General features: G+C 49.1%; 2 protein-coding genes and 1 non-coding gene across 3 annotated transcripts in view; all 3 read left to right on the forward strand.

The window, feature by feature from the left end:
- Positions 1-4,960, forward strand: part of LOC135822443 (integrator complex subunit 5-like) — a 25,970-nt gene extending 21,010 nt beyond the window's left edge. Inside the window, exons 22-25 of the mRNA XM_065335211.1 lie at positions 558-706; positions 2,368-2,472; positions 3,113-3,137; positions 4,356-4,960. Coding sequence (XP_065191283.1) covers positions 558-706; positions 2,368-2,472; positions 3,113-3,137; positions 4,356-4,465 — 389 coding nt within the window. The 3' untranslated portion in view covers positions 4,466-4,960. The remainder of the gene's footprint in view (positions 1-557; positions 707-2,367; positions 2,473-3,112; positions 3,138-4,355) is intronic.
- Trnam-cau (transfer RNA methionine (anticodon CAU)) lies at positions 65-137 on the forward strand. The gene has a single exon. It is a non-coding gene; the product is annotated as a tRNA-Met (tRNA).
- Positions 4,961-5,358: 398 nt separating the features above from the next.
- LOC135822444 (serine-rich adhesin for platelets-like) lies at positions 5,359-14,166 on the forward strand. Its single transcript, XM_065335212.1, has 2 exons — positions 5,359-5,834; positions 9,228-14,166. The coding sequence occupies exons 1-2, from the start codon at positions 5,753-5,755 to the stop codon at positions 12,932-12,934; spliced, it is 3,789 nt and encodes a 1,262-aa protein (XP_065191284.1). The 5' UTR covers positions 5,359-5,752; the 3' UTR covers positions 12,935-14,166.
- Positions 14,167-15,105: the final 939 nt, after the last annotated feature.

Genomic DNA, 15,105 nt, shown 5'->3' on the forward strand with positions numbered 1-15,105 from the left:
AAAATCACACTTGGGAACTCTTGCTTGAGCTGATTGCTCTCACTGGTGGGTTTGTTAGTCAGCTGCCTCCTTAGCGCAGTAGGCAGCGCGTCAGTCTCATAATCTGAAGGTCGTGAGTTCGATCCTCACAGGGGGCACTTTCTTTTTTACTTTTTTTTTAAGAAATCTGTTTGTTCTAAAGCACACACCTAGTACCTGGCTACTCTAATTTCACAAATTTTCGGTGTACTTTTATTTTCGGTACTTTCGGTGCATCTGCTTCATACCTAAAATTTCAATACACCGAACAAACACTAACACACATAATCCAATAGGGAACAGCTTCCCTGTACCGGAAATTTCTGTTCACCTAACCTGGCCTTTTGCCCTCATACCGAAAATATTGAGCACCGAAAATTTCTGAAATTAGAGTATATCAAACGAAAGTACGAGGTGTCGCAGCGCAGCCTCTGCTCGGGCAGGGCGCATGGCAACGTTACTTAACGGTATCTCATTGAAGACTGAATTCATTGTATGCTTGCTGCTATGCCTTGTTTTGCTATTTCTATTGATAACAGATCCTGCAGCATACATGACGGTGTGTCCTCTAGTTCGGAGCTTGCTAGCCACACAGCTGATCTTCTGGCAGCGCTGGAAGCAGTTGAAGATGGCCGAATGCATGCAGGAGCTGCGGATAACCTGCGACACACTATCTACGTTGGCTAAGGTCAGTTGCACCAGACGGCAATGCTTTCTCAGGCTTCTGGACAACGTATTTGTTTATCACTCAGAAGCATGTCGACGGTGACATCAGCCGTAGTGTTACTGTGTAATTGATGAACACTGCCGCCCAGTGCCATCCCAGTAGTGAACTGTGGTTAGGATAGTTTGTCATCCTGTGTGGCATGGACATGGAAATTACAATACTGCTCTATGAAATCCGATCAAGCGAGTCAATGCCACGTCAGGCACTGTGCAGCCCTAGACCTGTGTACGCTGGGACTGTGAACTGATGCAGGGCGCAAACTTGACTCACACGATCGGATTTCATTGAGCAGCCCTGTATCTCGATGATCCCGGCATTCTGAACATTGCTACAAGTATATCGGTCTTAAAACTAGTGGCGCAACAAATACCAAAATCCAGTATTCGAATGTTCCATTTTGTTATCGAACAAGGTGACATTTTATATAGAGGCCTTGCTTGATAGGGTTAACATGTTTTCGAAGTCGACAGCATGTAATTGTTGCAAGACGGAGGACGCACTGGCAACTGGTTTATGGTTGTAGCTGTGTTGCCACACCTGCCGACATGTCAGTAGCCTGCCGATTTGTGGGGCCTGTCACGACCTGCCGACAATTGACCGTCTCCTGCCGACAACAGCCGTGAAAGTGTCCAAACTTGACCTTTGTGCAAGGTTTAGAAGTCATGGTCCAGAATTTTGGCTTTTACTGCTCATTACGAGTGTTTCCATAGCTCTCTCTTACAATACAAACATCAGCTGTCTGGGGGAAATCGTGTGCACTGTAGAATCCCGCTGGTGGGTTTGTACAACGAAGCTTGGCGATGTTCGAACATGGCCTAGGCTTATGCGCGGGTGGGTTTATTCGCTGGATTCTACGATATATTAGGGTTACTATGAGAGGGGGGGGGGGGGTCCGGGGGCAAAGCCCCCGGATGATGCATTTTATTTTTTTCAGTCTACTGATATTTGGCTATAATGATGTGGCAACACTGTTGTAGTCAGGAGCACTGCGTTCTCCGCCTTGTAATGTGCTGTCGACTTCGAAAACAAGGTGATATTTTGTACAATGTACCATGCAGTTGAAAACAGGCTTTGAAACCATCGGCCTGCCAAGGATGGATGGACGTTATGCTCGTGGTCACATTTGGTACATACGAGGGATTACGAGCCTATGTGAGCATGCAGTACATGGCCATCGGGCTCACGCTGATTGTTCGAATCTTTTTATGCTTGTGAGTTGGAAGTAGTCAGTAGCTGTGACTCAAGATTTCATGCTGAAATCTATCATCTGACAACAAGTATAAGTCATCGTCTTCAAGTACCTGGACATCCGATGATGATTGGCCTTTGAATAATAAAGGCGAGACACCCCTAGCCGACTACCTTAGTAGATGTAAACAAATTTCTGCCTGCTGCTGCTGCTGCTGCTGCTGCCACCACCACAGTCGCCGCTTCCTGTTGCTGGTGGCGGTGGTGTTATCGTTGTCGTCGTTGTTGTCACAAATCGTTGCTCTTGCTGCTACTGCTGCTGCTATTGCCGTTGCTATGTTCATTGCTGACACTCGTCTTGTTCTTTCTCTTTGTTGCCACAGTTGTCTGTATGTTGTTTTGTTGTAACTTCCTTTGTTTGTTGATGACTGCAGGCTAACTGGGTTCCCAAGCAGTTGCTTCACGGTGCTAGTATTCTTCCACTTATCTCGCCGGCGGACGTTCATTCGATTGTCTCCGCGACGTGGACGTATCTTCGGGTATGTACAATTGTACATACATGCACTGGATATGGAAATTGAATCTTGCGTGTCCGCAAATCTACTGTAAAGTGAGAAACTTTCGCTAGAGATTAAATCTCGCTATTTTCGCGTCCATCACACATCCGCGGATATAAATCGCCGCAAACTGCTCTGTACATTGACTGTAGACAGTAACAGATCCAACTGAAGAGATAATATTGCGAAGGTTTCTCGTCGTGAACCAGGACAATTCTTAAAAAATCAGAAGCTGCACGCTGCGAAAGATTTCGCTGTACAATAGTTTTTAAAAAGGATGCATTTCCATTTCCTTGTTGAGCACCAAATTCTGGTGACAAATTCTGGTGATCTTGGTCATTGTTATGTTCCATTGCCGAAAGGCGCTCCTGCCGCTGTGTGTACTCTACTGTTACTAACCAGTGAGTTGGCTATTGTGCTCCTGCTTTTTCTTTGTTTATAAGAAGAAAAGAGGACGAAAGAGCTACAAGTTATGCTATAAGTATCCACTAACACCACCAGTTACTTTACAATCAGCTCATGTGATAACATTGCACGACACATAAATTAATCCTTGGCTCTGCACCCAAGTCTAACTGTACACACCTGATGAGCTTTTCTTTGTTTGTGTGTCGTCTCTCAGGCCACTTGGGACTCCAGACAGGCAGGTGAGTGAAGCTAGCTATGAGTACAATCAGCAGGCGCGCGATGCTCTTTAGCAGGTTCTCTCGTTTTGTTTTGATGTACAGTGCTGCTCAATGAAATCCGATCAAGCGAGTGAATGCCACGCGGCCGGGCGCCGTGCCGCCCTAGGCCTGGCAACACTAGGATGTGACACTGGTGCAGGGTGCACACTACGCACACTTGATTCACGCCATCGGACCTCATTGAGCAACAGAGGAATACTTGCAGCTGTGGCGTGTAGCAGTGCTGCAAGTTTGCGCCCTGCACCAGTTCACGTCCCTGTGTTCGGATATCTAGGGCTGTCCAGCGCTACTGGACTCACGCCATCGGATTTCTTTGAGCAGTACTGTAGCAGCATGATGCTAAAGGCTATTAAAAGCCCTGTTGTTTAGGTTTGGTCCTAATGCCGGCTTGATCTTCTTGAATGTACTGCGATGATGAAATCACATCATTGTGAGAGACACTGTCGTCTGTAGTTGTGAATGCTGTCATGACCACAGTGTTGCAGGCCCGTCGCACCGACTTTGGAGGTGGGGCGGCCATGGAAGGGGGTCCGGGGGTCATCCCGCGGAAAAATTTCAAAAATTGAAGTCAATTGCAAGCATTTCCGGGTATTTGGTGCCATTTCAGTGTACGGTAACTACAATGAAAGTCTTTTTGATTCTGCAACAAACAAAGAAGACGCTACGATCGGGGACAAACATTACCCTCCCCGGGAAAAAATTCAAAAATTGAAGCCAATTGCAAGCATTTCCAGGCTGGCATTTGGTGCTATTTCAGTGTATCTGCAACAAACCACGATCGGGGACGAGGATTTGTCACGTTTGCGCTAAGCTGCGATCATTGTGCTTTGTTGTAATGTGCTCCAAAAAAAAAAAAAAAACCGGCCGAAAAAGTGGGGCGGCCTCAGCCCGGCTGTGACGGCCTTGCTGTTGTGATGACAGAGTGAGAGTTGTTGCTGGTTGTTGCTGTTTAGCTTTATAGTATCAGTACTTCACCATAGGCACATGCAAAATCTGCCTTCTCACCGGGCGTATTGCCACAGTTCTGGCAAAATGATGAAGCTGGTTAGTACTTTTAATGGAATGCTGCTGCTGCTGCTGCTGCTGCTGCTGCTGCTGCTGCTGCTGCTGCTGCTGCTGCTGCTGCTGCTGCTGCTGCTGCTGATGTCCTGTGTCTGTACTGTATTGCACTCACTGTAGCTGACCAAAGCAGTACGGTTGCGCACCTGAAGACGCTCACCGCTACGCTGACCGGCATTGCTGCTGACAACATGGACAAAGTCGGTCACTTCTACCACCTGCTCAGCTGACCGCGGTTTCACCATTGACCCGTGTTTGTGTCCGTGTTCCACTGCTACTGCTACCGCTACTGCTACTGTTGCTACTGCTTTCGTGTGTTTCTTTGCCCACCGTTTCTATCAGCTTTACTCCGCCGTATTGAAACAAGTCTCCACAGTCCTTGTCAACATTGCGTGTCGTGTGAAGCGACATTTTTAACGCTTGTTTCAATAGATGGCGAATACCCTTTCTGGGTGCTGTCACTTGTACCGGGTAGTTGAAGTTAATTTTATTGATGTTCTGTAATCTCCGCGGTCACTCTCTATCCCCGTACATTGTTCCCCCCCCCCTGCTATCTTTGATGTCTGATCGTTGAAGATGTGCCACCCCGTCAGTTACCGGATCGAAGTGTGTTCTAGCAAACCGGGGCCCTGGGAGTCCATCATGTGTCACTGAGTCGGTGTGCCTGGGGTGAACTGTTACCTACTTCATAGCATTGATGCGTTTGCACTATGCTATTGTCACCATGCAAAGCCTGGTACATGTATGTGCTCGGGGCAAGGTCGTTTCCTTCTGTTACAGTGTTAGTGATCTCGTGTATTTGTTGGCATGAGTGCTTATCACAATAATATCAGGTTGACAGCTATGCAGAGTATACCAGAATTAATTATGCATGAATCAAAATGCATACGATCATGATCATGGGCATACAGGTAGTCATTGGTGGGGGTGCTGCAGTGGCAGGGTTTTGTACGACTCCCTAGCGGCCTAGGAGGCTAGGTCCTGGTGATAGCTGGCATGTTTGAGTGGAACTATGAGTGACTCATACTACTGAATTGTGTAATGATACTAATCTATTGCCAGTAGTCCAGAAAGGCAGAATGGTGGTCTCCCAGCTCTCTTCCTGAGTTCTCTACTGAGTAGATACGGTCTATAACGAGTAACCGTGTCACACCGACTCTTGTTCCCTCTCCTCGAAGAGATAGAATAATCTACTCCTGAGGAAAGCCACATCGTGACCGACACCTTCCGGAAGTGTGAACATCCGATCAGCTGTGGCCTGCTCAGCGCTCGCTATCATGGTTATCTGGAAGAGTGCAAGGCTTTGGCTCGAGTCGCTACATCAGTCAAGCTCTGGCAGCTAGCTACACGGATTTACCGTAGCTAGGGCGTTGAGTCTACCGGCGTCATCCCACAACTAGTTTGAAAAGAACAAAGACGAATAAAGTTACAAGCAATGTTTGTGAGTGACATATTTCAAGCTTTGTCCTGGCTCATGGCATGATTTCAGTGGAGCTACAGAGTACAGTAGAAAAGCCATGAAGGCTGCCGTGTGTGTCCTACCTGCTTTACTGGTGCTGCTCGTGCTTGGAGAGGCGGCAGGTGTCCGCCAGGAGAGAGGTAATGTGAATCTGAAGTTCTTGTATGTCTGAACGTTACTCAGTACTTGTGGAATAGACATGACAGCATGCAGTAATCGCTTGGTCCGGGACAAACTCTGCTGTTACGTACTGGCGAAATGCTCCACATACGCACGGCATTAGGCTGAAGCTAGGGATATCTTTGTGTCCTGAAGTATTGTGGTTGTCAGAAGTTGGCGAGAGGTCGAGTAAATCTATTGTGTCAACGATTTGTGCCCTGCTTGACTCCAGATAGTACAGATCATGTTGTACGTGTATAGACGTAGCTGCGAAGTGCAAGACAAGAGAGACTCCTGACGTCTGTAGACTGTGTAGTGTAGCTAGCTTTTAGACATTTTGGTTCTCCAAGTGCAGACTACAGTCATGCAGTACATCTACATGGACATGTACGTAGTCATTAGATCATACATGTACAGTGTATCTGGCTCATAGAGTCATACTTGTACTGTCATAGCCTGTATCACGGGCTGTGTGGTACAGAGTCTGGTACAGTGGTAGTGGCAGCATACCACCGGATGGCTTGCAGTTACGTAATACTGTAGATCTGGGTGATTGTCGCAGCCTGGCATTAATTGCTGCATGGAGTGTTGGCGACAACCAGAACACATAACGTTCCCATACCTAAACTGACTCCTGACTCGTGACGGGTACACAATACCTGTAGTTGCATATGCAAGCCACACATAATTCCTGTTTGAAAAGTTTACTGTGTACGATAATGCTACCGTACTTCCCCACAATTTTGCTACAAAAAAGAATTTTTGCCGTGTGAACATATTCGGGTAGAAGCTCATGCGCTATACATGTATGTGCAATAAAGGTTTGTCTGTGTCCTAAACAACGGTGTTGTCACAATGCTTAGCAGTATATTCAGCTCCCGGGTGTTTCACCAAATAGTGTTCACATAATCATAATCGCGTGTCAGGACATAAGCACCCCCCCCCCCCCAATTATAAGCGCATATGATATAATTACGTGCGGAAGTACGGCAAGAAGAAGGGCACACTTCAGGTCCTTCTTAGTGTCATGCCCTGCGTAGATAGTACTACTTACCAATACCACTATAGTACTGCACACATTCACTATCAGCCTGTCACCTACCTCTACCGCGGCTCTTCATCAATGTTCTCTTCCTTTTGATTAGGATAGGGTTACCTCTTCTGTCGCCGGACCTAGACTATCCATTACCATAGAACTGTCGTCTATTGTCTCTGTTGCCGGTCCGCTGTTCTGCTGTTCCGCTTAGTTGCTCCGATTCATGATTAGCATAAGCTTCAATACTTAGATACATTACTCTTTGCTGAGTTTAGCACAGCTCACTACTCGTTCGCTGCTGCCTGCTCGATCCTTCCCTTCGTAGCCGCTCGCATAGGTTTCAGCTAGTATAAGTTCGCTGACTTAGCCAGATATCGAGGAGTCTTGGATTAGTCTTGTTTGAGTCTTGTATGAGTCTTGTATTAGTCTTATTCTCTTTTATAGCTTTCTTGACTTTCTTTATAGGAGTTCCGCTACCGCTCAAGCGGACTTGTCCGCTTGAGCCGGTTTGGCCTTTGACTTTGTAGTTTATTACTGTTCCTTTGTTCCTTTACTATATCGGACCTGAGGGCTCCGCCACCCTGACTTCTCTCTGTGCTTTGGGTCTGAGGTACGCCTGAGTGGAACTACCAAGAGGCGCACATATACTTTGTGCAAACGGGCTTGGGATAACTAACACGTAGGGACGATCAGCCAGCCACGACATTAGTATTATGGCAGTTTTGTCTCTGAGGAACTGTTTACTGTGAGCCCTGGGTAGTCTGAATGTAGCCCGTGACAGTGTGTAACACTCCACTCACCCGTCAACCACAGTCAGACTGAGTTTAGCCACGGGGTTTAGTCATAACAGTTTGAATGCCAATCAAACTCTCACGTAGTTGTGTAACTGAAGGGCAGTCTGTGTGGACACGGTCAAAGTGGCAACCGAAATACAAGCCAGTGAAAGTAGTAGTCGGGATAATACCAAGAACTCACTGGGTGTCTCTTTGACAAGGGCCTTCCGTCACACTTTTAAAGTGGCTCGTTTGTGTTCATGTTACAGGTATGGTCACGATATTTCTTCCAAAAATAGTTTTTGAAGTACAACCTTCTGTACACAGACAGTGTTGTGATCATTATGAATATTCTATCATCCTGTCATCAATTTTCAGATTAGGTGTGGGTGGGGTTTTGCCATAATAGCTTGTGCAACTGCCTGCGCAACCTCTATCCAGTGCTGCGATGGCAGAGCTTCACATCACGTGACATGGTTCAATAGGTTACACTCGCAAACAGTGCGAACTTTGAAAGTGACCACAGGGGAGTTGTACCCAAAGCAGGGATGCGTACAATCGTGTATCTATCATGCACAGGGCCAGGGTGCAACATTAATAGTGTGTACGAGTTCGTCACGTGATGTGAAGTTTTGCGGTCGCAGACTCGTTTCCAGAGTTGCAAACTCTTGGGGCTATGAACTCCTGGTTTAGTAACAAGGCTGGTTGAATATTTTTATGGCCATTTGCCCATTGCAGTTATGAGTGAAATACAGACCGATGTCCACTCTCAGCACTTAGTCTCTTTCTCCCCCCATTCATGTCCCGGCCAGGCCTTACAGTCTCTCATTTCTTGGTGCTGACCGCTTTAATGCACTACCCGCTATCATTCGACCCCAGCGTACTTTGCCTGCTTTTCGGGCTAGCTGCTCACAATTTCTCCTTGGGCACCCTGTAAGAAGGCCATAGGCCTGTTGGGTATACCCAAGTAAAATAATAAATACTACTACTACTACTACTACACTTGCCAACAGATCTCGTAGATTGCCTTACGTACGGGTGTGAGGTCGAGCGGCCTTCGGCTCTGCAAGTGTGCACTGGTCCAGATTTCACCTGTCTCCTTTTTACTTGTATCAACTTGAATCAATAGTATAGTGTAAACATTTTTTTTCTTTTCTGATGTCAGCACAGAGGCTTGTATGTGAATATCCCATGCCCACTTGACTTTGGTGACATGTGTTGCACAGTTTCTGACAGAACTTGTGACATGTGGACTCTGTGAAACCTGGCTTCCGTGTCATTACATTGCATGTGCATGTAAGGGTGTATGCCTGTGCCTTCATCCGATGGTATTACAGTCAAACCTGTCTTAAAGTCGACCACTCAAGGGACCTTACGAATGTGGTCTCAGTGTACAGATGGTCTCTCTAGTCTTTATCCTGGATCATTTGACTGGAAATGACACCCACCGGTCCTACTTGTACCGTTGGTGGTCCTCTAACGCATGTGGTCACCTTTAAGGCTTACCAGAGCGGTCGCCTTGACATGTTTCACTGTGTGTTGTTGCTACTGTTGTTGTTGTGCAGGTATTGCTGTGCTGGCTGCGTTGCCGGTGCTCTCACACCGAGCACACCGAACGGACGATGTGGAGGACGCTGGCCATCCGACCGATAAGCTTCGCAACACATCACCGAGTACTGATGGTGCAGCTGCAGGGCCCAAGACAACGGACAGTGTTGCTCAGTTAGAAGAAGAAGCAGCAGCACCAACTCCTGCCTCCTCCTCTGCACCCACGGCAGTGGAGCTGAGTGCAGTGAGTGCACCGGTCATACAGGCAACCAGTACATCCAGTGCACCGTCTGCTAATCAACTGACCAATGTGCTAGCCCACACTGGCGTGGCTACTGTCGTCGGCAACAACAGCAGCAGCAGTGCTGTTGTGGCGGATACCTCTGTTGTGTCCACCGTAGCGCAGACTCTAACCGCCAACCGCACACCTGTTCAGGTTACTGCTAGCAGTGGGACAGGCGCAACTAGCTCTGTATCACAACCATACACAAGTGGCAGCAGTGACGTCGCCACCATCAGTGTCAGCAGCCCTGCTTCGAGCTCTAACAGCGCTGCTGCCGACTCTGACGGTGTTGCTGCCAGCTCTAACAGCACTATCAGTAGTACGGGAAGCAACAGTGCAGTGAACTCTGCTACCATTAATACTATTGGCACGCTTGCACCCGACACTGCCGACGGTACACCGGCTGCAACCCATGTACCGCAGTCCGAATCCTTCACAGTCGTAACCAGCCATGTGCACCAATCGCATGGGAACGGAGCTACACCCAACATGACTGCTTCAGTACCGGCCAGGTTGCCCGCATTGGCTTTGAGCGACGCCACACATTCAACACTGGTGTCAAACAATAAGACATCATCACAGGCCACTGTGAAGACTCCTGAAGCTGATCCAGTGCAGTTGGGAACGACTAGCAGCTACGCAGCAGTAGCCAGGGCAACACTTGGAAACCGTTTGAATGGCAGCAGTGCGACTACGAGCACGGTAGATCATGTTGAACCACTCACAGTATTCACGACAAACTCCACTAGAGCTGCTGCTAGTCCAGGTAATATGCCCACTGCAACTAGTAGGCCATCAACAACTGCAGCCAGCGATGTAGCTCGCTCATCCAGCTCTGATGGGGGAATAGCAGCAACGGGCATTACGTCAGCTACCCGGTCTTTATCAGCCACCAGCAGTTCAAATGCTGTTCAGCATGTTCCGGTCACTGTTAATCACAGCATGTTGAACTTGTCGAGTTCTTCTGCATCGGTGTCTACACATGGTGATCTCGCCAACAGCAATGTCAGTGGGCATGTCACTATCTCTACTCCCAGGGTGCATACGAACAAGACCATTACTACATCCTCATCTGCTGGTGTGACTAAGCAGCCAATCATAGCAGTGAGCGTCGAGGACAGCACCACATCTCCCAGTACTGCAGCTATCCTGACCGGTACAGCAGAGGCTGCCAAACCCGTTGCTAGCTCAGTGTCACGCCAATCTAATATGACTAGTGTGGAAGCAAGTACTAGTGCAGCGAGCAACCCAACAAGCAGCTCTTCTCCAGCAGCAGTGAGCACATTCAGCACCGACAGCTCTGTTCATGTAACTGCTATGCCAGTGATTAGTGCAGAGCTTACTAATGCCATGCCCTCCTCACACACTGCAGCTGCCAGTGCTGCCCCTATCTCCACTGCTACTAATACTACACCGGCAATGGCAACAGAGCCTTCTAATGTCCCAGGTGCTGCTACCGCGTTGACTTCCCCTGCAGGAACCGACAGAGCGACTGAGCGCTTGACTTCTACCGTTGAAAGTGAAATCCCTGCGGCTGCTCTCCAGACGTTGCCACACTATCGCACAGGCGTAGTTGAACATACCACACCCGTAGCTTCTTCTACCCTGCCTCCGATGGAGACGGTAGAGGCAACCGCCCCAGAGAGTACTTCTCCCCAGAGTGCCACTCCTGTGCAGCTCAGTTCAGGCGTTGACAATCTGCACCGTGTATCAACAGCGGATTCGCACACACTGAGGACATCAACACTCTCCAAGGCATCCAGGGTAGTGACCAGTACAGCGCGGAGTGGTATGGATGGCACAACAGCCATACCCAGTGACAGGGTTCTGGCCACTTCTATTCCTGCTAATGTACATACTGGCCAGAGCTTGGCCATTGCTCAATCATCCAGTGCCAGTACCAGTGCTGCCGCTGTCTTGTCTAGTGGGGCAGCAGCCACGACTGTTGCTCTGCACACTGCTAGTGCTACACAGCGTGCTGTAGTATCAAGTAGTGACAGGTCGTACGCCACTGGCATACCCACTACCGCTCCACTGCACACAGACAGCATGTCCACTGCTGCTCTACTAGACACTGACAGTACATCCAATGCTGTTCCACTGCATACAGACAGCATGTCCAGTACTTCTCCACTGAATACCGACAGCATGTCCACCACTGCTCCACTGCACACAGACAGCATGTCCACCACTGCTCCACTGCATACAGACAGCATGTCCAGTACTTCTCCACTGAATACCGACAGCATGTCCACCACTGCTCCACTGCACACAGACAGCATGTCCACCACTGCTCCACTGCATACAGACAGCATGTCCAGTACTTCTCCACTGAATACCGACAGCATGTCCACCACTGCTCCACTGCACACAGACAGCATGTCCACCACTGCTCCACCGCACACCGACAGCATGTCCACCACTGCTCCACCGCACACCGACAGCATGTCCACCACTGCTCCACCGCACACCAGCAGCTCTGCATGGACACTAACTGGCAGCAGCGACAGAACTGGCTCTAGCAGTACAGCTGCCATGACAACACCGACCATCATGGCTATTCACACCATGTTGCATTCAGTAAGCAGCAGACATAGATCAAGCAGTATGGCTACTGAAGCAGGGAAAACCCCTGCCACCTCTATTGCTACTGCTACCACCACCACCACCAGCAGCAGCAGCAGCAGCAGCAGAGCCTCGGGTGATCTGGAGATGAGCACTCGTACAAGTAGTGTGTCCAGGAGCAGGCACACCGCCACCACCACCAGCACTACGCTGCCCGGTGCACGGCACAAGGGTGTCACCGATCATCTGAGCACAGGTGATGTGGTACCGGTGGAGCAGGTCACTTCTACTGACCGTTCGCGTGCCACCCCTGTGTCCAGTCACCGGCAGGTAGGCAACATTGCGGACTCCACAGGCTCACGCAGCCCTCCGCCCGTGTCCAGTCATCATGGAGTAGGCGACATTGCCGACTCTTTTCCGGTAACACCGGGTATCCACTCGCCGGTTCTGTCGGCGTTTGCAAGTAGCACCACTGTCACTGAGGAGCACACTGCAGCAGAGTACCAGCCGTCAGCAAACAGCAGTACTGCTACTGCCAACGTCAGTACACTGATCCCGCCGGGACCTCCACCGCCGTCCGGTTACTCCACAATGCAGATGGCCATCACCTACATCTACTGTGCTGTTGTGTTTTTGATGGTGGCCGGTGCCGTGAGCTCCTACTACTATTACAAGCGTCGTCCTCCCCACCGGCCACTCTCCGACTCACTTCTCATGACCAACGTTCAGGATTTGGAGGATGAGGAAGAAGTTGAGGTCTATTCTCGCCGCCCACTGAATTCCTACCCCAGCTGGTTTTCATCTCTGGGCCGTGGCCGTGGCCGCGGTGGTCGCCCTCCATCGTCGTATCGACCTCTCTGCAATGACGATGTGTGAATTAGGTGAGTGTGGCTTGATGTGTGCTTGCACGAGCATGTGTTGTCACAATCAGAGTGTTGTGACAATCAGAGTGTTGAGCAGCTTGATTGCAGTGCTAATGAACAGTCAGTTTACAGTAGTGATTGGGGCCAGGCAGCATTTTCTGTGAACAATCAGTCAGGTTGAAGTTTCCACTACCCAATGGCAGACTAGCCCGCACAACAGTACAACGTGTTGCCAATTGGTGACCCTACCCTGCGCCGCGCTAGCGCTTTGCGCTACGTGACAAGAGGCGGCTGGGCCGTCCTGTTGAATGTGCTGCGTGGCTACCTGTGTGCTATTTGATGCTGGACCTGTGTGATAACACTCGGCACATGGAACACAGGACCGTTCAGTACCGAGGAGTACAGAAGCGACTGATGTCATGACATCAAGGTCGTTGACCCGCCACCCTGTCCTTGAGTTACTGTTGATCCTGATCTGAGCGTCCTATGCTGCAGCAGACCAGCGCGGCTGGCTATTGCATCACACTGCTCACCACTGCCACTGCTCACCACTGCCACTGCTCACCACTGCCACTGCCTGCGCCAGTGCCACTGTACCTGTAATACCTGGTGGTCTAGAACCAGTCAGACACTGAATGACAGTGGGAAAGCTGCCTCATACTTTAAAAACACGTGTGGGCATGCAACATGGCTTCCCTCCGGGTGACTGAGACACACCATTATGGCTGGACCCCCCCCCCCCACGATGTCTCCTTACTAGCTATGATATAGCGTCCCTCCGTAACAAGCATCAAAGTGTTGTCACCGCTGTGTTCAACTAACATTTTCGTATTTCCCTATACTTGACTCGCTTATATCACCTTACCATCAGTCCCTTTGCCCGTCCCGCCAAGCCGGTGATTTCATTTTTGTGATACGAGTCCCGGCGTATTTCACATTACCCTGGCTCAGTCTGTGTGGGAACTCTTGAAGCTTCCCTGCAGCAGCAGCAGCAGCAGCAGCAGCCCTGTCATTGTTTCAATCTTTAGTTTGATATACTAGTATTTTTCCTGGTCTTGCCTCAAGCTTTGCAGCAGCACGCTTTTCCTCTAAGAAGCTTGTATGCCAAACTGCATTTTATATCAACTCACACAGCTTTTTTTTAGTAGACTGTCCTGTTATCAGGACTGCTATTTATCGACTCTGCTGGCGCATTTTGCCAGTTTCTTTGCCTTCGACAAATGGATACTGCACTGCAGCTGTTGACTCTGTGGCCAGCCACTTTTGTATCAATTTGAGTAGGGGTGTCACGGTTATCTGAAACTGATGCATATGGGGGATGCATATGGGGGATGCATTGCATATGGGGAGTAGTAAAATGGAAAATACTACAGTAGATACCAAGCATTTGACTACTCCCTGGTTGCATGCTACTGCTACATTCTGTAGTACCGCTGCATGGTATTCGGAGAGTACATGAAGTGAGAAACCTGATGATTGGCGACCATATCTGGTACAGAATTACTAGTGCACTGGTGATCCCAGTGTCTGCTCCAGCGCCGGGTGAGCCGGGTAATCCACCCGGTTGGGCGGCGCTTGGACCCGGTTGAAAATATAGTACCGGGTCACCTGTGACCCGGTTGGTACTTTACACTTTCGAACTTTGAAAGGACTGACTACATGGCTTGTATGTGTCAGATACTTCTTCTTCTTTCGTAATTTTCTAATTCCTGTCCTCTCTTTTCTAAATGCGGCTTATCCATTCGCCTTTGTATCATTAGGCCTAGTTCCCGTTTATTGTCCGAATTAAAATAAACCAACCAACCAGTTTTAATTTTAAGCATGTGACTCGATTGGTGAGACAGCGCCAGGTACATGTGTACCCGGTTCCGACCCGGTTGAAATGGTTGCGCCAGGTACACGTGCACCCGGCTGTCCTACAATCCTAGAGCAGACACTGGATCCGTGAGTAAAATCGCTGCAAATCGCTAAAATAAAACGTCGCTAACCGGATGACAATGGGAAAACGCTAAAATTAAAAGAAATGTCATCAAAACGCTCGATAAACCCGTTCTCAAAGTACTAAAACTCACTACTACTAGTACCGTGAGTACTGCTCACGTGACTTTCATGCCGTGGAATGTCTCAGCTCATGAGCTCAGTACCCCTATTGCCTATTGCAGTATTCATGGTATTGGCCCTAGC

This window comes from Sycon ciliatum, chromosome 8 (genome assembly GCF_964019385.1).
Source record: "Sycon ciliatum chromosome 8, ocSycCili1.1, whole genome shotgun sequence".
Lineage (NCBI taxonomy): Eukaryota > Metazoa > Porifera > Calcarea > Leucosolenida > Sycettidae > Sycon > Sycon ciliatum.